Source organism: Nicotiana tabacum, chromosome 16 (assembly GCF_000715075.1).
Source record: "Nicotiana tabacum cultivar K326 chromosome 16, ASM71507v2, whole genome shotgun sequence".
Taxonomy (NCBI): domain Eukaryota; kingdom Viridiplantae; phylum Streptophyta; class Magnoliopsida; order Solanales; family Solanaceae; genus Nicotiana; species Nicotiana tabacum.
In genome coordinates this window covers 158202984-158226331 of record NC_134095.1, presented here as the reverse complement: position 1 = coordinate 158226331, position 23348 = coordinate 158202984, and the positions used below count along the sequence as shown (strand labels likewise).

Genomic DNA, 23348 nt, shown 5'->3' with positions numbered 1-23348 from the left:
CTTGTATACTTTCATCATCCATTATGAAAGTATACACGAATATATCTACATATAGGGGTGTACATAGGTCGGGTTGATTCGGATTTTACAATAATCAAACCAAACCATTTGTGTCGGGTTATTAAATCTAAAGACCAAACCAAACCATAAAACTCGGGTTTTTCGCTCTCGGGTTTCTCGGGTTTTCGGGTTATTTGGGTTTTTTCGGATTTTTTCCCGGTAAAATCATCATAGAACAAAACATATAAATTGTGCTCAAAATATTTCTTTAATCCTAGTAAGATACAACTATATAAAGCATTTTCCAAGAAAATAATACAAATTATGAGATGTGTCATGGTATTATCCTAAAATATTCAACAATAAAGACAATAAAATCATGTAATATAAATATTGCTAATTAAAAAGTCATAATAAAAATAAAAATAATCTAAAAGTACTAAGTCATGCACTCATGCTAAAATAAGCAGACTAATAAGAGAATATTAATTACATGACTAAACGATAAAGAAAAAATAAAAATAAGTTATGAATTTTTATCTAAATTATTGCAAAACAAAAAATAGATATTCAATACATTCTCGTTCGTAGTATTAAATTGAATGTCTTTTGTTAGCATTAGTATTGATTTGATTTTGGTTTGGGCTTTTGTTAGCATTATTTAATTTACTAATGTTAATGGCTATAAAACTTGTTGGAACATTCAAAAGTTCTAAGTTCAACCTTGAAATAATACCTTAAAAGATAAAATTATGAAAATTTTGAAGAAATATTTATAAATTACATCACAATAAGTATATTTATATATTAAATATATCTAAAATTTCTATATATGTAATGTCGGATTGGTTTGGTTTCGGTTTGACTTTCTTTAGTTAAAACCAAACCAAACCAATTATGATCGGGTTTCTTTTTCCAACACCAAACCATGATCGGGTTTTTTTTCTTGGTTTGACTCGATTATCAGGGTGATGCGATTTGTCGGTTTCCTTTGTACACCCCTATATACATATATTCCTGCTTTTTTTACTTCATCTTGTAAGAAACGGCGGAGAAGTACGGTGATTTTTACAAGTGCATTGTTGTATTCATTACCATCGATTGAGTATTTTATATAAATAATTTGATGTTAGATAAAATTGTAGTAATATTTAAAGCATAAAGGTCAACTAATCATATACAACAACAACAACAACAACAACAACAACGATCTAGTATTATCCCACAAGTGGGGTCTGAGGAGAGTAATATGTATGCAGACCTTACCCCTACCCCAAAGGGTAGAGAGGCTGTTTCCAGGAGACCCTCGGCTCAAAAAAGCAACAGGAGCCGATATATTAGTCCCATAAAAATGCATAATAAAATAACAACAATATAAGAGATATGAAATACAGAATACGAAGTACGAAATAGATGGCTGGTATAGTAAAACTAGCAGGTAAAGCCCTGCATCAATAGACGACCAATGACATTCTTAGTCTAACTCCTAACTGGCTAGTCTCACTCTATTGTGTTGTAGAAATATTCACAACTTTCCCTAACCTACAACCTTAATGCTCGACCTCTATAATTCTCTGTCAAGGGCCATGTCCTCAGTAATCCTAAGTCGCGCCATGTCCTGTCTGATCACCTCTCCCCAATACTTCATAGGTCGCCCTCTACCTCTCCGCGTGCCCACTACAGCCAGTCGCTCACACCTCCTCACCGGTGCATCAGTGCTCCTCCTCTGAATGTGCCCGAACCATCTGAGTCTTACTTCCCACATCTTGTTCTCCATGGGGGCCACGCCCACCTTCTCTCGAATATCTTCATTTCTAATCTTATTCATCCTTGTATGCCCGCACATCCACCTCAACATCCTCATCTCTGCAACTTTCATCCTCTGGATGTGTGAGATCCTATAGAAAATGTTGATACCTTATTTATTTTAAATAAATATCCTTTTAAAAAATTATATTCCATAACTACCTTATGATTTTTTATAGCCAAATATCTATTTATGGTCACCTCCTACCTTTAAGCCATAAAATAAGGTTTGTATTATTTTTCTCTCTCATATCCCCTCAAATTTCTCCTATCCCCTACCCCATATCTATTCTCCCTCTCTCTCTCTACTTACCCTACCAGCTCTTCTCCGCCTCCGAACGCCTCCACGCTTCTCTCTATCCATGCATCCCTCTCATAACCAACTGGCTCAAATCGCCTCCGATCATGTTCAATTGAATTCTGAATGAGTTTAACTTCAATATACTAATTACTAAATACACTTTGAGGTAAAAAAAATTTACATTATCAGATACATAGGAGGTTAAGTACAAATTAATAATTGCTCATAAGTGCAAGTAATTACCTAAAAAAATAAAGTAAGCAATTTACTAGAAAAATCTGTATAAAAATTCTTTATAAAAGTTCTTTATGTTGTCGACGTTCATTTATTTAAATGTTTAATCCATTATGAAAAAAAAGGATAGTCCGGAACAAATAAATAGTTGTTCATAAGTGAAAGTATACAAGAATATTTAAATAAATCTTAATTCTTGTATACTTTCATCATCCATTATGAAAGTATATACGAATATATCTACATATAGAGGTGTACATAGGTCGGGTTGGTTCGGATTTTACAATAACCAAACCAAACCATTTGTGTCGGGTTATTAAATCTAAAGACCAAACCAAACCATAAAACTCGGGTTTTTCGCTCTCGGGTTTCTCGGGTTTTCGGGTTATTTGGGTTTTTTCGGATTTTTTCCCGGTAAAATCATCATAGAACAAAACATATAAATTGTGCTCAAAATATTTCTTTAATCCTAGTAAGATACAACTATATAAAGCATTTTTCAAGAAAATAATACAAATTATGAGATGTGTCATGGTATTATCATAAAATATTCAACAATAAAGACAATAAAATTATGTAATATAAATATTGCTAATTAAAAAGTCATAATAAAAATAAACATAATCTAAAAGTACTAAGTCATGCACTCATGCTAAAATAAGCAGACTAATAAGAGAGTATCAATTACATGACTAAACGATAAAGAAAAAATAAAAATAGGTTATGAATTTTTATCTAAATTATTGCAAAACAAAAAATAGATATTCAATACATTCTCGTTCGTAGTATTAAATTGAATGTCTTTTGTTAGCATTAGTATTGATTTGATTTTGGTTTGGGCTTTTGTTAGCATTATTTAAGGAATTTTTATCTTCCTATACCATATATGAAACCTTATTACCCTCAATGTTTAAGAATTGTATTAATTACATTTCAGCATACCAAATTACCATTTATATACCACAATTCAAATTAAGGGTATAATTAATGCTTCATTTATATTAGGCGTTAATTTAGGAGCGTATATTCTCCCATTTTCGTTTACCCGCCTCTCTCTCCTCCCACCCCCCTCACGTTTTACCTTCAGTTAATTCCACCATTTTCGTACCTCTCACCCACCTTTAACATCAGTTACCCACGTAATTCTTTTCCAGTTAATTTCACAAAATCACATGTCATAGTTGTATCTGTTTTTTCAAGTCCCAAATCATGAAAAAAATCAGCACTCCCCAAAAAAAGCTTCAAAAGCTACATTAGCTGATATCCCATCCTTTGATTTGGGTGTTTTAACACCAAAATCACCACTCAAAAATGCAAAATCGAGACATGCAAGTGAACCTACTACTAGTATTTCATCTCCTAGACAAATTCGTGCGGAGATGAGAACCAAGCATTTGCACGATGTTGATGCGGGTGGAGGTGATAAACCAGTCGAGAAATAACTCAAACGAAAGGGCAAAGAGTTGTGTGTAGATGATGATTTTGTTGAACATTCCCCTAAAATTCCATCTGTGAAAAAGCCTAAAGTCTCTCCTTCTTCATCAAAACCGAAAAAGAAGAAACCCTCCAAAAAAGTACCAAAATTGGTTCACAAAAAGATTTTGTTAAAGGTAAACACTAATTGTTTTTCTTTACAGTTTTTTAGTATGATTTTGGTTGTAAAAATCTGTTGTTCAAGTGTTTTTTGGTAAAATGTGAAATTGTCCAAATTTTGTAGATTGTTTGTCTCAATTTTGTAGGTTAATTGTAATAGTAATTTTTAGACAGTGCATAAATGTAGTCATTTTGTAGTCTGCTGGATAAATTGTAGATAAGGTATATTTTTCACTTTTGTATGTTGCTACATTTACCTTCATACTAACTACAATTAATCTACGTTTTATGAGTTACTTGAACTAACTGTTATATTTTTGTAGTTATAGAGCTGTGGTTACCCTTTTCTTCCTTATTGTTTTGAGTTAATATTTACATGTGTAGATGTCCTGTATTGTTTTGTAGTTATAGGTGTGGGTAGGTTGTTCTTCTTTTAGTTATATTTTGTAGTTATCATGTAGTTATATGTATATTACAGCTTCTTTTTTATGCTAACTACTAATGTTCAATAATTTTTTATTTTCTGCAGAATGGCCATTACTTTACACCACAAAATGTTGATTATGGTGTGCTTAGATTTCACAGTTTGTGTGATCCGAGCATACCTAGCCAAATAAAAGTTTTACTCTCTCCAAGTGCTTTAAAGTTTTTCCAAAAAACTTGTTTTGGTTACTTATTTGGTCTCCCCACAATCAGTATGCAAAACCAAGCAATTCATCTTCTGATGAAGTATGAATTGTCAAAGTCTACTGACTCATATTTTTCAGTACTATTGAAGGGTGAAAAATTGAATTTTTCCTTGAGAGAATTTGGGTTGATTACTGGTCTAAATTGTGTGAATAAGTTTTCAGACTATGGTTACACTTCCACTTATGTTAGCCATTTAATGACTACCTATTTTTCGAACAAACAAAGGGTTGAAAAGTGGCATTTGAAAAATATAGTCACAAATAAAGCTTGGGCAAACGATGAGGATGCAGTGAGGTTGTGCATTCTTTATCTGTTGGAATTTTTTGTTTGTCCTTCTGATAAAGAACATGTGTCTTTCATAGACAAGTTTATGTTCTTTCTGATAGAGTCTGGTAATTTTGAGTCATACCCATGGGGTATCAAATCCTTCAAGCAGGTTATTGAATCTGTCCGACATCGTCTTAATCCCAATGTACATTCTTATCTGATACGGGGATGCTCATTAGCCTTGCAAGTGTGGCTATATGAGTGTTGCTCGTCCGTCAGTACAGATCTTGTTACGAGGTGTTCTGAATCTATACCTCGCATTTTAAGATGGTCAGCTACAAAGGGCCAGATTTGGTTAATTGCAATTGAAGAGAAGATGATCAAGCCTGAGTGGCTTAAGGTATATTTTTTCACTTTTGTATGATACTACATTTACCTTCATAATAACTATAATTAATCTACATTTTTTTTATTTACTTGAACTAACTATTATTTCTATCATTCAGTTCACAAGCATCACTGAATCGGGTGAAGAGATTGGAGTGCTTAATCTGCCAGACAAGATTCAGTATGAAGATGCACATGGTGCTCAATCATCACAAGTTCCAATTGTTGCTTCTCCAACATTTGAACCCAAAGATACAGATTGTCAAGAGGACACTGAATCTGTGACTAGCAAGCTCAGGAAGTTGGAAAAGGCGATTGAGTAGGTAATATAAATAACTACAATATAAAAATATTTTTTGCTACAATTTAACTTCATTCCATAACAATTATTGTATGTTATACATTGTAGTTAATTTGTGGTATAATTCTATATTGAGCTCTGTAGGTATTGCACAAATCTTTGTTAAATTGTAGTGGAACTGTAGCACTTTGAATAAGATTACCAACTAATTATATATTTAATTTTTAGGTTTATGAAAAGTTAGCTGAATTTAGGAAGGCTGTTTTTTAGGAACTCTCAAGCCTTTGACAGTTCATAGATGTTTCTGTGAAGAGTGTTATGAAGGTGATAAACAGGAGGTACGATGTGGACGAGTCAAAGGTAATAATTGACTTATATTTTTGTAGTAAAACTAATTATGACATATGAATCAAATATACTCAAACATACCCAAAAATTGTAGTTTGCTGGTAGTTCAACCAAAAATAATGACCAACAACAAGGAGAGAACAACCAGCAATTTCAGTTCAATATTGGTGATCAAGTGCATACAAGCACAAACAATACAGGTATTTATAGAATTCCTTCAGACATATCTACAAACTTCAAGATAGCATTATCTAATTATTATAACCCCTTTTCACTATGTTTTGCGCTGCTATTTCTCCAGAACATGTTCAAGCACATGTTGACTTATATCCTGATTTTCAAGAAGTAGTTGGGGCATATAAAGCAGGTATACTATCATACTTTCATTACAATAAGGTTACAATGCAAAAATTTTATAATTCACACTTTAACTACAAATTCCCACATATATCTACAATTCTCATTTTTTAATTTAATCATTCAAACTGAAGTTTCAACAGAACATCTCCAAGCACATATTGAGGAAGAACCAGAATTTGAAGGAGTAGCTGAGGCACAACAAGCAGGTATAATATCAGAAGCTCATTATATTCACTTTGTATCAACAATATTGTGCATAACTACATATTTAAACATTTATCTTCAGAAGCTGAAGTTTCTCATGGGGGTGTGCCAGCAATGATTGAGGAAGAACCAGGATTTCAGGAAGGAGCTGAGGTAGAAAAAGCAGGTATAATATCATAATATACTTTTGAAGTAGTAAATTTTTGCTTATACAATTATACAATGCTGTTAAGTATGTTATTTTATATGTAACAGATATTGAAGATAACGTTCCACAGTCGCCAATTCACGGTGTGACTGTGAATGAAGTTGTTCCTGAAGGTTCAGGCATTGACAAGAAAGGTCCGACATTGGATGACTTTGAGTTGCCAGACAACTTAACACAATTGGTCATGTATGGCGAGCCCATACCAGATGAAGCAACCCCTATTCATCCGGGTAGAACCAGGCAACCGGGGAAACATGCACGATCACCTTTCACACCTCTGTATAGTTCTGGAGGCAGCACCTCCGGTGGACCTAAATTTTTCTTCCTCAAGCACCCCTTCACAACTGTTATAGGTGAAAATGTAGATGCTGATTTGATAGAAAGGTTCACCAACTGGTTATACCTTCGTAGTGACAAAGTATCTAAGAGGTATGAATGCTTAATTTTATACTGTCATTTCACCATTTTTAAACTTTAAATATGTAATTCATTCTGTCATTTTTTTTATTTGATATTTTTTTGTTATTACAGGAGGAAAGAATACTTTTTAAAAAAGGATAACCAAATCAATCCTTGGTTAGACTTTGGTTGTGAAAAGGTGGATAAGAAGGACTGGTTTTATGCCCTTTCTCACCCAGGACAAGTCATCAATAACACGGTAAGTATAAAGAATAGAATCCTTCACAATATGTGTTTTGTCTTCAGTTGTGTAGTGTAATTGTAGTTATATTGTAGTTTTGTCTTCAGCTGTGCAGTGTAACTGTAGTTATATTATAGACAAGATATATAGGTTACTATGTTTTTTCTTCAGCTGTTGAATTTGTTCCTCTATATAGTAGCTAAAGTGTAGCAATCTGTTGGATTATTTGATTAGTTCAAATTGTAGTTTAAGTTGTAGCTATTATGTAGATAATTGTGGTTATTTTGTATCTTATAGTACACTTTATTTTATTTTGCAGCACATTGATGTTATTATGTATTATTTGAGAAAAAGAGGCAAGTATGACCCCAACAACGACACTAGGTTCACAACAACCAATTGCTTGTTCAGGACCAATATTGAACGAATCTATGACAAGTTCAAAAGTTCTCCACCAGAACTTAAGTATTCGGTTGTTAAATCGGATGATGATGTTGCAGAATATATCCTTGGGTATAGACTTCTTGCTAATGTTGCTTGGGATGTAGTTGACTATGTCATCATGCCTGTGAACATTGTAGATAATTTCCATTGGTTGTTGCTCGTTTTCGACATAGTGGACAGGCAACTTTATGTTTATGATTCCATGATGTCTTCAAACCATCATAAAACTATTGAATCATTGGTTGATAAGTTTTCAATAATTATCCATCTGTATTTGTCTTGCACTGGTTTCTACGGGAAATGTAATGACATTGACTTCAAGACCACAAAGGCATACATTGAGAAACCAATTACATACCCTCTCAACATACAGTGGATGGTTGCGGAGATTCCACAGCAAAAGGAAGGATCACTGTAAAAAAACTATTCTCCCTTTTTATATGTTTAATTATTTTATTTTAATCAATTGTTACATAATAAAAAAAATTTATCTTATGCAGCGATTGCGGTGTATTTGTGGCGGCTTTTGCAGAGTATGTTAGCCTTGGAGATTTGGCAATCCCAAAAGAAGATCTTTCTGATATCGACCAACACCGTAGACGCTATGGAGCTCTACTATGGGACTATGCTACAAAGAAGTAAGAAGATGGGTCAATCAGTGAAAGTGAGGTTACAGGCAGGCTAGTAAAGAGGAAGGGTGCTCCTGCTAAAAATGAGAGGACTAGAGTACAGAGAAAGAAGAAATAGAGTCTTGTGTTCCTAGTTTAGTTGATGTCATTTTGTAGTTGAAGTGGAATACACTGTAGGAAATATGTCATTTTGGTTGTTTACAGCACTTTATCTTCATTACATTAAACTCGAGTACTCTGATTTGCTAGAATACAATTTGCCTTTAATCTTCAAGTAATTTTTATGAAATACCTTCAAGTTTTAGGTAATTTCTGTATATAACTGTCATTTGTAATTAAGTTACGCAACCAAAATATGAAATAAATACATGAATCATATAAATAAATTATCCACAATTAATCTACAAATCATCTACAAATTATTAACAATACAACAATTTAAATACATTTAAACTACATTTTAACTACAAATTATTAACACGACTACAATTAGACTACATTTAAAGTACATTTTAACTACAATCTGGAAACAGTTTACATTGAATGAATTCTTCATTAATATTAGTTGTTTTGTATATAGTAAATATTAAAGTTTAACTAAGCTATAAAAAAGACAAATTTAGATGTCTGATAGAATACATAAAATCATATTAAACACAAATACACAAATTGTAGTATACTTCATAATCATCTTCAAAAACTTGAACAATTACACAAAACAATCAGATAATTTGAACTCACTAACATTTATTTTGAATAACTATTCTAATTACATGATATTCATTTCTTTTTGGGCGCATTCTTGCAAGTTCTTTTGTTATGCCCTTCACCTCCACAATTTTCACATGACACCTTGTACTTCTTTGACTTTATTTCATCAAATGTTTTATATCTTTCCTTATGAGGTCTCTCTGGCTGCCTTTTATCTCCTGTAGGTGGCTTTACTACCTTATCCAAAATATGTTGTGGCACATCCCATTTGCTTTCATCAGGAAGAGAATTTACTGGCATTTCATAGGTAAGCAGAAGGCTCTTCCTTGTGTAATACGGAGAGCAATAGTTTTCGTATGTTTCCTTCCTGTGCCTTAATGCTGCCAAAGCATGCGCACATGGAAGTTCATCAAGTTAGAATTTTCCGCAGCTACATTTCTTGGTTTCTAGACACACAATGTACCGCTTCACACCATCTAACACAGTATGTAAATGATCTGTTGAAGCCCTCACCTACAATTGAAGAACAAACATTAATAATAATATATCAATCATTTAAAAGGATGGTCCACAACTTACCTACAAATCAGCTACAAATACATTACAACTTATCTACAATCTACAATTACCCACAATTTGACTACAATTTATCTACAATCTGGAAACAATGCATATTAAGCAATTTATTTTTTTTGCACAAAACAAACAGATCTTACCCTTAGTTTCTGAGATAATGTATTATTTTCATCCTATTCTTTGTTGAATTTGTACCCAAGGTATGTGAAAGTACCCTTTGCCTTTAATAACTTCTCTTTCGTCCAACATTCAAGAAGCGTCCTCATATACTCTAATAGATCATATATTGGCAGCTCTCTTGCCTCTTTTGTTATAGCATTCAACGACTCAGCAATGTTTGATGTCATAGTAGAAGTTCTATTTACCGTTGCATGTACTCTTGTCCATCTATGATAGCCAATATCATATAGGTAAGATTTCACACGGGGGTCTACCTCTTCAATCTTCAACATCCTTTCATTAAATTCATCCAGAGTGTATGACCGTGCTGTAGCAAAGTACAATTCATGTAATTGTAAATGTCCCTTCTTGAATTTGGACCTTATATTTGTCCAAATATGCCACATGCAAGAGTAGTGTGGCATGCCCGGATAGACAATTGATGTTGCCTTCAGTATACTCTCATTCCTATCTGAAACAACACACATTGAAGGTCTTTCACCATATGCCTCCTTGAATTGCTCAAAGAACCACTTCCAAGACGCGTCGTTTTCAGAATCAACCACAACATATGCCAAGGGAAATATAGTACCTACATTTTTAATTCATAAAATATTAATTGGAAGCCCATGAAAAGGTATATAAAAATATAATTAAACAACAACTACAATATATATTCAGAATATAGACAATTTATCTACACTTTTTTCCTTTAGCTACAAAATAACTACAATTTAATTACATTTTATAGACTGCCTACAAAATAACAACAAAATTATTACATTATTTACCTGCTGCATCCATGGTGCTTGTTGTAAGAATAATCCCCCTATAGGCTGACTTTAAGAATGTCCCATCAACCACTACTACTGGCCTACAATGTTGCCAACCACTTATTGATGTACAAAGAGCAACAAATGCGTATAAGAAACAATCATCTGCTGCCTTCTTCAATTTAACAACAGAACCAGGATAAGTCTCCTCAAGAATATAAAAATATTTGGGTAATTTATTGTAGGATTCAGACGGATTCCCTCTCAAAAACTGTAAAGCCTTTTCCTTGGCTCTCCATGCTTGCATGTAGCTTAGGTTCAGTCCATGTTCGGATAACATGTCGGTTTGTATGTCCTTTGGTGTGTAAACAGTCTTAGGATCACAATACTTTGGAACGACCATGCTACCAACTACAGCTGCAGTACGTTTGCGCTGTATGAATATTTCGTCCAATAAGGAGCATGTGTGTTGTTGGCTGAAACTCCTTATTTTGAACATTGCCGAATCATTAATTGACGTTACCTTGAAGTGCCATTTACAGTTTTCAGCAACGCATATAAGCCAGTAGCTACAAAAAAATACAATATTTAATACAGGCTATAGATGTAGAAGCAACAAAAAAGACTGTTTTAACACAAATTCGTAAAAAAGTACAATTAACTACAATTTAACTACAATTAAACTATAATTTATAAAAACCACATATCTTCACTAAAACACTGCTTTTACTGATATATTCTCCACAAATAAATCCATACATTCTATGACTAGATCTTTTTACTTTGAACTGGAACTTGTGCATCACAGAAAAATTCTTCATTGCAGCAGCTACAGTTTGCTTGTCCTGATAAACTTGTCCTTTTTCAATATATGTTTGCGTAGATTCAGTTATTATTTTACTTTGATATTCCTCTATAGCTGGTGAGGATGGAAATTCAAGTAAGTTTAGGGATCCAGACGAACCTACAGCAACATAGAGATAAATGTAGTAACTATGTAGATAATTTTGAAAACAACATTGCTTTATGAGCTTCAGTACATTGTTTAATATAGTTAATTTGTAGATAAATGTTGTAATATTGTAGATAACACACTAACACAATAACTCTCTGCAATGTCGAATTAAACATACTTGCACTTGTGCTATCGTTGGTGATTGCCAATTCCATATTGAAATCTCTTACGCTTATACATAAATGATACGAACCTAAGTTCTTATTCTCCTTTTTGGTCTCCATATACACACGAACCCCCATATCATTCCTAATCTCCATTGGAGGACAATTTTCGTTCACAATGTATTTGATTTCTACAATTTATCCGATGTATCAATCGATAGTTGTTCTGCAATTGTAGAAATCAGAATTCCGTAGCTTGCATTCTCATCTACCACAATGGCATCAACTTCAAAATCTCTAAATCTGCCATAGTGATCCCAATTTCCATTCAATTTTAGCATTATTGGGATTTTTGACATGATTTCGTGTAGTTGAGAGAAAAATGATGAAGAACATATATAGGTTCGACAATTTGAGTACTGAGGTCGATGGAAAACAATTTTGAATTCTACAATTTGTATTGCGTTGTAGAATTTGTAAAAGCAATTTGACTACTGGAGCTTATGAAGCTTGCGTTGTTTTAGAATTGTAGTGAATGAGAGAATTACGCAGCAATGAGATCTCTTTCCATTTCAAAATTCGAATTTAATGTGGAAAGAATCAAACGCAGATTTCGTGCCTTCTTTTTAGCGCGTTTTAAATGGCAGAATCTTCCTAATTATGGATTGGTATATAAATTGTAGTAAAAGTGTGGACTGGGCGGGTAATTAACAAATTATGAACATTTTTGGTAATAAGGTTTCATATATGGTATAGATAGGAAAAAATTCCATTATTTAATTTACTAATGTTAATGGCTATAAAACTTGTTGGAACATTCAAAAGTTTTAAGTTCAACCTTGAAATAATACCTTAAAAGATAAAATTATGAAAATTTTTAAGAAATATTTATAAATTACATCACAATAAGTATATTTATATATTAAATATATCTAAAATTTCTATATATGTAATGTCGGATTGGTTTGGTTTCGGTTTGACTTTCTTTAGTTAAAACCAAACCAAACCAATTATGATCGGGTTTCTTTTTCCAACACCAAACCAAATCAAACCAAAGCATGGTTGAGTTTTTTTTCTTGGTTTGACTCGAATTATCGGGTTGATGCGATTTGTCGGTTTCCTTCGTACACCCCTATCTACATATATTCCTGCTTTTTTTTACTTCATCTTGTAAGAAACGACGGAGAAGAACGGTGATTTTTACAAGTGCATTGTTGTATTCATTACCATCGATTGAGTATTTTATATAAAATTAACTAGTTATATATATATATATATATATATATATATATATATATATCATTATCAATACTTCCAAATATTATCACAAAATCATAGAAATGTAATTGAATGCTATAGGATTAGTTATCCTATAGAAAATGTTGATGCCTTATTTATTTTAAATAAATATCCTTTTAAAAAATTATATTCCATAACTACCTTATGATTTTTTATAGCCAAATATCTATTTATGGTCACCTCCTACCTTTAAGCCATAAAATAAGGTTTGTATTATTTTTCTCTCTCATATCCCCTACCCCATATCTATTCTCCCTCTCTCTCTCTACTTACCCTACCAGCTCTTCTCCGCCTCCGAACGCCTCCACGCTTCTCTCTAGCCATGCATCCCTCTTATAACCAACTGGATCAAATCGCCTCCGACCCCATTACAAGTAGATAAGGCCTTAAAAGTCGTCTCCACACGCCGGTTCAGCGAGGAGAAAGAGAGTGAAATTGTGCTTGGGAATACTGAATTTAAGGACTTCGCGGTGGAGGTATTTGCAGACGTTGTCGTTTCGGGGGCTGGGAAAGAGCCTTTGAAGTGGGTTCCATTGGGGGCTTTTGGGATTGTTGGTGTTGGTGGGTGGTGAAGCCCGGAAAAGAATTGGTTGCGGCAGCAATTGGTGCTTATGCGCTTGGTGTTGCCGCTATACGTAAGCTTAGGATTGTTCTTGAACAAAGAAGACGGAGTTGGGGGCTGAGCAACTTGAATTTTTTGTTAATATATTTCAATGTATCTTGCTATATTTCATTGTGTTCATTGTTTTTTTTCATTGTATTTCAATGTATCTCGTTGTATTTTATATATTTCATTGTATTCATTATCTTTTTTTTATTGTATTTCAATATATCCCGCTGTATTCTATGTATTTCATTGTATTCACTGTCTCGCTATATTCCATGAATGTATTCATATATTTTTTTAATTAATATAATTTATGTATTCAGATGTATTTTACAATTTCTCTGAAGATAGCTATGTTTTTTGGGTGTTTTTCGGTTGAGAATCTTTTTTATAACTGAAAATACATAATTTGTGTGTTATATTAGGAGTCTATTATGTTAATTGATTTACTTTCCATTTAAAAACAGTGCAATCCCATGTTTCATGCCGTGAATACATTTGAATACAGTCGAATACAATAATCAGTCCAGCTGTAATCCCATGTTTCACGTCATGAATACACTCGAATACAATAATCTGTCCAGCTGTAATCCCATATTTCACGTCATGAATACACTCGAATACACTCAAATACAAAAATCTGTCTAGCTGTAATCCCTTGTTTTACGCTTAGAAATGCTACTGTATTCATGAATATAGTAGCTTAAATACATCGAATATACTCTAAATTTTTTAAAAACATAGCTATATGAAGTAATATAATAAATGATAGCTACAACTAGCTAATAACCACTAAAATATAGTGGTTTCTAAAAGTTGCTCAATGCCATATATCTATATCTATAGACAAAATGTTGAATATGTCAATAGTGACCTATTCCGGGGCTTAGGTCTAATGGTAAAAGAATAATGCCTGATGAATGGGATACATTCGGATCCTGCCACAATGATTTACAAGCCAAAAATTTAAATGAAGGGTAGAACTAAGGGGATCCACTATCTATTGAGTTTTGAATTGCGTGTTGCTGATTTTCTTTCGGGGTTGAATCGGGTAAATTTCACAAATGGTCATATACTTAAGATATTTTTCCATCAAAGTTATATAACTTTGTTTTCTCACAAAAAAAACATAAAATTTTTCATTAACTCACATAAAAATCATAATGACCGAAAAACGAAATTTTTTGGTAGTATTTTCTTATTCGAGATTTTTTATTTTTTATTTTCAGTCTAATATATAATAACTCAATTAAAATAAAAAACATATATTTTAGCCACTCTAAAAAATAATAGCCGATAAAAAATATTTATATATATAAGTATATGTCTGTGTATTATATACATATTCTATAAAAAAATTCTAGCAAATACAATTAGTTTCAGCCGATCGGTTAATTTTATATTTTTTTCCTTAAAATAGGAATGACTCAACCCAACCTGAACCAATATCCATATACATAAATTAAAATAATATTAAAAGTGAATCCTTTCCTACAAAAAAAAAAACTTAGCTTGGTATGCATGAGATTCAGACAAAAAAAAGGTATAACTCTAGAGCACTAAAAATAAAAATACTGTCAATTTCAAATGAAAATCTTGAAAAAAATAAGATAGAAGTATCATATTTTGAAAGATTCACTTATATATATAATGTTGGGCAAGTAGCGAGCAGAAAATGTTGGGTTTTGTGATCGTTACTAGGAATAAATGTAGAGGAGTGCCACACCCTTCGCGCCCGATTGCCTAATCAAAGCCAAAGCGTTCAACTTATTTTGAATGGGTCACCAATTAAACTCTCAGTTTGGTTTCAAATCAGTCGTCTGGTTTCAAATCAAATAACAGGGACAACTTTAAAATTATACGATCTGGTTTCAAATTAACCGTTCATTCAACACTGCTATAACCTCTACACGAAATCGTCAAATGACCACAAATCTCACCAAATCTCAAACAAAAGATTGAATTTATTAAATAAATACTAGAATTTAAAAATAGTTGACAATTTCACAGCAAACATTTTAATCATGATTTTTATCTTTATTCTTCACTGTTATCCCAGCCACTAATAAAAGCACGTTTAACAATAAGAAACAAATGATTCATAGTCAATAGGTCATTAAAATTTTCATATTAATTGATCCTCTTACTTGTGAAATAGGGTGGTGGGCGGAAATATCTACGCAGAGACTGGACGATTGAGAATCCAACATGCGTGGTTCGATTTTGCAAGGGATAATACTCATAATAAGTGGCGGAGTCAAGATCTCCAGGAAGGGGGTTTAAATTTTTTTTTGGTAGTTAGTGAAAATTAAACATATGACCTTATGAAAGTTTTGAACCCCCTTGACCACTTAACTACACTTTTGGATTATGTTAAGTGAGTTCAAAACTTAATATATAAAGGTAAACAACAAATTTTGCCTTATATATACAGTGTAATTTTTCGGCGAAGGGGGTTCGGTGAACCCCCTTCTGCCCCCCTAAATCCGCCACTGCTCTTAATAGTACTTTTGGTCCCTTTTAATTTTAGCCCTTGTGATATTTGATTATACATATTTAACCTCCAATTAACTGAAACATACACTTTTGATCCTTTTACCTATGAATATTCACAGATTTAACACATTTATTTATTGTTATTACAACTTAATTACTCATGTATTGTGTTAAGTTTGTATTTTTACTCCATATCTAACAATAATATAATTTTAAAAATAGTTCAAAAATAACATATTTCTTACATAAAGGGACCAAAAATATTCATTGAATTGGAATTATGATAATATCGAATTCTCTTTTTGTCACTCATTACCGAGAGGAAGAATCACTATCTATTTATCCATATATGTATCAATAAATGTGGTTCCAAGGATCGATCGATTGCTCCTCACAAGATCTAAAGGAGGAGAGAGGGATTATGTCCGCGCCTGGGCTGGGGACCTATCGGCCAACTATTCCTTTTTTGAATAGAAAGAAAGGATGATCGTCGGTTAAATGTGCTTTGTCAAATATCACAGTCAAAAATCAAAATTTATTAACAATTGAGGGACCAAAAGTGTTATTATCGCATTTTGCAATAATATGTGTCCGTGTTAGATTTATTGATGAGGAGGGGCTGCCAAACTTGTAGATATATAGTTAAACATCATTTAATAGCATCATAAAATTCTCTTTGTCTATGGAAATTATGAACAATAAATTGTCAGCAATGTTCAATTTCTTCACATGCCTATAGTATGTGTAGTAACAAAATAAATTTGAGCATAATTGAATACTAATGTGATTCTAACATATACTTTATTAAGTAGCTTTGTGCATATTGGGTTGGTTTTTATGGAGTAGAAAATATATCAGGCGCCATTAACTTCTCTTTTTGGTTAAAAAATAAGGAGCCTGAGATATTTATTTGAAATCTAATTTAGTCTGATTTGTGTTTTTTACATTAGGGTTCTTAAAAAGAAAAAAGATGCTCCTGCAAAAATATTTTTTTAAAAAGGACGATAATTTAACCGAAGCAAAGACATGATGAGATTATGAATTAATGTAGTATTTACAACTTAGATTTTGTTTTTGTCTACGGAATGTATAAATTAATTTTTGACGCGTTTTCTATAATTTGATCGACTTACAAAGTTACCCACATTTGAGGATATCAATTATAGGAGATATATAGTACTTTCAAAATTAGGCACCCATTATTTTTCTGTCATTTTGAGCATAACCTAAATTTGCTCTTCTAAACATTTTGACCATTTTGAGCTGCATATATATATAATCAACCCATCAGTAAACTCATCAAAGTGAAAAATAAAAGAAAAATTAAATTGTTTGATACGATTACTAAACAGAAATGAAAAATAACTTTGAATTGGGATTGAACTATGACCGCTCAATTGATCCCTATATTTTAACCCAAGCAAACTTTAACATAATTATAAACTAATTCATGTATTGATTCAATACATTTAAATCCGCTAAAATCTAGCTATCAACAGTTATTTTTTCAAATAAAATATATGTTTATGTATGTTTTACACGTTAGTATAGAAAAACTCAAACCCATAGGAAGAAAGGAAAGAAACACTCAAACTCTACCCTGCCGCATTTTTCTACCCATAAATATTGTTTGCGTAAACAGTAGATTACCATCCATACCTAAATAACAAGACTTGAGAAACTTGGCATAAAAGAAATATCCTTTAAATCCTTATGACCCAACTTCCTCAAATAGCAATAAAAGACTTCCTCAAATAGAAACTACCCACGTGTCATGTACCCCCTACCCTAACTAGCTCCCACCCCCTACCCCAGTAAAACCAGACGTGTAGATAAAAGATTAGGAGATATAGGTCATCTCACTCCTTCTCTTAAACTCTTCCCATTCTCCACAATTCAATTTATTAGGTCATAATATATTAATGAATAAGTTTATAATATCATCCTCTTAAACCCTAACCACCAAGAATATAATATGTATTGAGGGGTCATTTGGTTCATATACTTATCATACAAGTTACAAGGTAGAGATTATTTATGCAGAAATAAATAATGAATAAATTGTAATATAGTGATTGATGAAATGATTGTTATACATGAATTATTAATTTTAAGAGGAAATTTTTGCCTTCAAAATAGTTTAATTCCCTTATTATTAATACATATACTTGTATTTCACATTTTATTCTGTATAAAATAATACTACATAAATTCTAACTTACAAAAATGGGCAGCCTGGTGTATAAAGCATTTCGCGTTCACGCAGGATCCGTGGAAAGGTCGCCCCCCAAGGGGCGCGATATAGATAGCCTACCCTAAGCACGAGTTAGTGTCTATTTCTATGACTTGAACTTGTTCTTATAGGTAGCACAAAGACAACTTTATCATTGCTCAAAGACTCCACTTCTCTCATATAATATTTTATTATTATAAGTCTCATACAAGTTATATTATATTATTCTACAACAAGCTAAATATCCACTCATCAACCAATTTGGAAAAAAATTATCCTAGAATTATCCCGGGATTAGGTATTTCACATTTTCATAGAGATAAAAAAAATACTACACTCCAGAGATAACTAATCTCGTGATTAATTATACCGTAATTTTCTCTCAACTAAACATGGGATAAGCTCTTGTTAAATTTAGTTGCAGAATTAATCATTCCTTATCTTAGTACCAAACGAGCCCTTAACGTACTATATTTAATATCACAATCTATATAAAGTAGGCTGTCTGCTCTTTCATTTTCTTGGGAGAGTAGATTCACTAATTTAAATGGGAGACTTGTTTTCTTGTTTATTTCATACACAAACTCCTTCATCTATTTCCCTCCTTAAAACTCTCAAAAAACCCATAGTTTAGTTGCCAACTCTACCGCCGTCCTTTCCGCCGCCCTCTTCTACTAGTACCCTTATACCCATTAAACTCGCATCTTAATTATATCCATCAAATAAAATTACCATATATTAGGGATTTATATCTAGAGATATATATAACAAATGTCAAGAATAATTAATGCATCACCAGTTAGAGATAGCATACCACTTTATGATCGGAGACAAGTTGTAGAAATGTCATCGCCGACGTTTGGTCAGTTGTTGAAGAACGTCGGCGATGTCACCGGCGACGACGAAAGTCCACTTCATCAAGCTCTTACCATGGACCCGCATCACTCTAATATTCCCTTTGTACTCGCATTCAACAACCTCACATACAGTGTGAAAGTCCGCCGGAAGGTCAATTTTCCGGCGATCTCACGTAGCCGGAGCAGCCGCAGCCCCGCTGAGGAAATCCCGTCCACCAGAACAAAGGTGCTTTTGAATGACATCTGTGGAGAAGCGCGTGATGGAGAGCTACTCGCGGTTTTAGGGGCGTCTGGTTCGGGAAAATCGACGCTCATTGATGCGTTAGCGAATCGTATTGCGAAAGATAGCTTGAAAGGGACAGTAACACTGAACGGCGAGCCACTGCACTCGAAATTACTCAAAGTCATATCGGCTTACGTAATGCAAGACGATCTTCTCTACCCAATGCTTACAGTAGAAGAAACGTTAATGTTCGCAGCTGAGTTTAGGCTTCCACGGAGTCTATCAAAATCGAAGAAAAAATCCAGAGTTCAAGCTTTAATCGATCAATTAGGGCTCAGAAACGCCGCGAAAACTATCATCGGCGATGAAGGTCACCGTGGTGTCTCCGGCGGTGAACGGCGGCGCGTTTCAATCGGAATTGACATAATCCATGACCCGATTATTCTCTTTCTCGACGAGCCAACTTCGGGTCTCGATTCCACCAGTGCTTTTATGGTGATTAAAGTACTTCAACGAATCGCGCAGAGTGGCAGTATTGTAATTATGTCAATCCATCAGCCGAGTTACAGAATTGTCGGTTTACTTGACCGGTTGATTTTCCTATCACGTGGACAAACTGTTTACAGTGGCTCGCCGTTGAATTTGCCACAATTTTTTGCTGATTTTGGAAATCCAATACCTGAAAATGAGAACCGCATAGAGTTCGCGCTTGATTTAATTCGCGAACTCGAAGGGTCAGGTAGGACAAGGAGCTTAGTCGATTTCAACAAAACATGGCAACATATGAAACGGACTAGTAGTACAAATCAGAATACTGAAACAACAGGTAGAAATAGAAATCGTTTATCGTTAAAGGAAGCGATAAGTGCTAGTATTTCTAGAGGAAATTTGGTTCCTGGTTCAACACATGTTGCTACTAGTCCTACTTCTATGGTTCCTACTTTTGCAAATCCAATATGGACAGAAATAGCTGTACTTTCAAAGCGATCATTCACTAACTCGTGGCGCATGCCCGAGATTTTTGCTGTTCGATTTGGTGCGGTTATGGTTACGGGGTTTATACTGGCTACTATGTTTTGGCGACTTGACAGTTCACCTAAAGGTGTACAAGAACGGCTTGGATTCTTCGCGTTCGCGATGTCAACGACTTACTATACATGTGCGGACGCATTGCCCGTTTTTATTCAAGAAAGGTACATTTTCATGAGGGAAACGGCTTATAATGGATATAGAAGATCATCTTATTGTCTTTCTCATGCTTTGACTTCGATACCAGCGTTGATTTTCCTCGCTCTGTCATTCGCCGCCGTGACATTCTGGGCTGTTGGCTTAGATGGTGGATTTTCTAGCTTTTTGTTCTATTTCACTGTCATTTTGGCTTCGTTTTGGGCAGGGAATTCATTCGTTACGTTCCTTTCTGGTGTCGTGCCTCATGTCATGCTCGGATACACAATCGTGGTAGCAATTTTAGCCTACTTCCTACTCTTTAGTGGATTCTTCATGAATCGTGATAGAATCCCGTCTTACTGGATCTGGTTCCATTATATTTCGCTAGTGAAATACCCGTATGAAACTGTGTTACAGAACGAATTTGATGATCCCACGAAATGCTTCGTTCGTGGGATTCAAATGTTCGATAACAGTCCACTTGGGGCTGTTCCGAATTCGTTAAAGGAGAAGTTGTTGAGCAGTATTAGCAGTACATTGAATATGAGGATTACAAGTTCAACATGTGTGACTACTGGATCAGATATATTGGTGCAACAAGGGATTACACAATTGAGCAAGTGGAATTGCCTTTGGGTAACTATTGCATGGGGGTTTTTGTTTAGGATTTTGTTTTATTTCTGCTTGTTGCTTGGAAGTAAGAATAAGAGAAGTTAAAATAGCTTGGGATAGTATAGTTAAAAGGTACTTTTGAAAAACCTTTTTTTTTTTTTTCATTGAAAAAGTTATATCAAAGTTGGGTTTTATAAGTTGTAAAGCAGTTGCAATTTGAAATTTAATAGAACATGAATATATATTTTCATGGCTTATGAATGGGCTTTTATCTGTTTTTTATATTATAAGTACTATTTTTATACAATAGTTGATAAATTTTCACAAGAGCTCGTCATGTATCTCGAAAAAAATGGCAACATAACATTGTATAATCTCGCTTAGAATAATAACCAAATAAATAAATAAATAAATATGTATATATATTATATTTTGTAGCTACTAAATATAAATAGTTTTGACCGCGGACTAAAAGTGATTTGCCCTTGAAATATAGGATAACATTTGCATGAATGGTGTGAATTTTTTACAATATCAATGCATGTAACTTAATATTCTGATCAATCTCTATAGGTATGATGAAAGTGATTATTATTTGCTTAGAACTTTTATGGCCTGTAGGTTGAGCATTTAGTCTTGGCAGTTCATCCATTTGATGAAGTCATGAATTGATATATTGATTCTTTTTATTTTTTAAAAAAGAAAAAAAGATATTTAGAAATAAATTAGAAGTATTATTTATCAAAAAGTTTTGTAATTAGAAGCGAATGAATAGATAATAGGGTTAACTTAGCACACATAATACACCCCAGGTATCTTATTTCACTAGTCAAATCAGCTTGGTAGAGTTTATAGCGTTAAATTAGAAATAGATATTTATTTTTAAACATTTACAAATAAGATTTTAACAAGCAATATATAGTTCATTCCTAGATATCTTATGTCACTCGCAATCTTTTTGAAAGACAAGTTGCAATTCTCCTCTTATTAAAAGGTGAAACAAATAAAAACTCGATATACAAAGCATTTCGCATTTATGAAAGGTCCAAGAAAGGGCGATATCTCATGGGGTATAAATAAGTAATCTATCCTGACGCAAAGGTCAGTCGCTGATTTCGCGAGCCGTGATCTATAAATAACATAAAAACAATTTTTACGTTATTTTAATGCTCCCTTTCTCTTCATATTAAAAGGTGATTTATATTCTAAAATGTCAGTCAATATTAAAGGAAAAATAACATTGTATAGCCGCTTTCAAAATAATAGCCAAATATATATATTCTATATGTTATATACAAATTTTATACACTTTTTCGATTACCAAATATAAATAGTTTCTGATGCGAGCTAAAAGTGATAATACCCCAAAATTAAACGATAAGTGCCAAATAGTTTAGACCAGATGACTTACAGAGCTAGAATTTGGTAGCAGTTCCACTCGCACTTAATCCCATAGCTGCCTTAGATTAATGCTCTTTAAAAGTTATTAACCATATTGATAGTAAAAGCTCGAAATATGTAAAATTATATCACGAGGCTTTTTATATATCATTAATTCTACCACCAGTTTTTACGTTATGTCCTTTGTTTAACTAAAATTACTAGTATTTTGTTGCATTTTTCTCTACGTCTTCTAAACATGCAATTGATAGTTAATTAGTTACAGTGAATAATGTTCCCCATGCTTGAGACATTGTAGTATAGGGTAATCTTCCTTTAAAACGATAGATCTACGAAAATTAATTAAGTAGTCCAGATAACTTGCTGCACCCAAGAGTATGGTCTAGTAATGAGGTTTCAAAAAAATATTACGTAACTTTTTTTTATCACTCTAAGCCTTAGAAAGTTATTCAGTATGTACTGATAAGAGATAGCATGTATTCCATGAAATTAAATAATCGAGGTGTGCAAATAATTAAGAAGAAATCATATTTTTATAATTGTGGCATCCGGGCTAATCATGATTCATTTGTTTCAGTTATGTCCACAAGTACGAGATTAAATAAAAAATTGCTTGGTATGTGATTTTATTTTATTTTGTATCGAAATGTTTAGACTATTAAATAAACCGAACACTCAATTAAAGAGTTGATATAATGCTTGG

At 33.1% G+C, this 23348-nt stretch overlaps 3 protein-coding genes across 3 annotated transcripts; 2 read left to right on the top strand and 1 right to left on the bottom strand.

Moving 5' to 3' along the window:
* The first annotated feature begins 4631 nt into the window (after window positions 1-4631).
* On the top strand, window positions 4632-8425 carry LOC142170481 (uncharacterized). The gene is made up of 11 exons (XM_075232402.1): window positions 4632-5291; window positions 5398-5589; window positions 5871-5939; window positions 6022-6127; window positions 6229-6294; window positions 6419-6493; window positions 6574-6657; window positions 6747-7128; window positions 7231-7357; window positions 7659-8197; window positions 8284-8425. The coding sequence occupies exons 1-11, from the start codon at window positions 4632-4634 to the stop codon at window positions 8423-8425; spliced, it is 2442 nt and encodes an 813-aa protein (XP_075088503.1).
* A 767-nt stretch (window positions 8426-9192) lies between these two features.
* On the bottom strand, window positions 9193-11906 carry LOC107825325 (uncharacterized). Its single transcript, XM_075232401.1, has 5 exons — window positions 11765-11906; window positions 11391-11595; window positions 10650-11200; window positions 9914-10450; window positions 9193-9503 (listed from the first exon to the last, which is right to left on the bottom strand). The coding sequence occupies exons 1-5, from the start codon at window positions 11904-11906 to the stop codon at window positions 9193-9195; spliced, it is 1746 nt and encodes a 581-aa protein (XP_075088502.1).
* Window positions 11907-18907: 7001 nt separating this feature from the next.
* LOC107826765 (ABC transporter G family member 6) lies at window positions 18908-21501 on the top strand. The gene has a single exon (XM_016653790.2). It carries the CDS (start codon window positions 19157-19159, stop codon window positions 21347-21349), a length of 2193 nt encoding a protein of 730 aa, XP_016509276.2. The 5' UTR covers window positions 18908-19156; the 3' UTR covers window positions 21350-21501.
* The last annotated feature ends 1847 nt before the right edge of the window (window positions 21502-23348 follow it).

Coding starts and splice junctions, on each gene's coding strand:
- LOC107826765 (XM_016653790.2), top strand. CDS start 19,157: ATGTCAAGAATAATTAATGCATCACCAGTTAGAGATAGCATACCACTT.
- LOC142170481 (XM_075232402.1), top strand. CDS start 4,632: ATGCAAAACCAAGCAATTCATCTTCTGATGAAGTATGAATTGTCAAAG. Junction 5,590..5,870: donor AGCTCAGGAAGTTGGAAAAG/GCGATTGAGTAG, acceptor AGCCTTTGACAG/TTCATAGATGTTTCTGTGAA. Junction 7,129..7,230: donor AGTGACAAAGTATCTAAGAG/GTATGAATGCTT, acceptor TTGTTATTACAG/GAGGAAAGAATACTTTTTAA.
- LOC107825325 (XM_075232401.1), bottom strand. CDS start 11,906: ATGGAGATTAGGAATGATATGGGGGTTCGTGTGTATATGGAGACCAAA. Junction 11,201..11,390: donor AAAAGATCTAGTCATAGAAT/GTATGGATTTAT, acceptor ATTTTTTTGTAG/CTACTGGCTTATATGCGTTG. Junction 9,504..9,913: donor GAAGTTATTAAAGGCAAAGG/GTACTTTCACAT, acceptor ATGCTTTGGCAG/CATTAAGGCACAGGAAGGAA.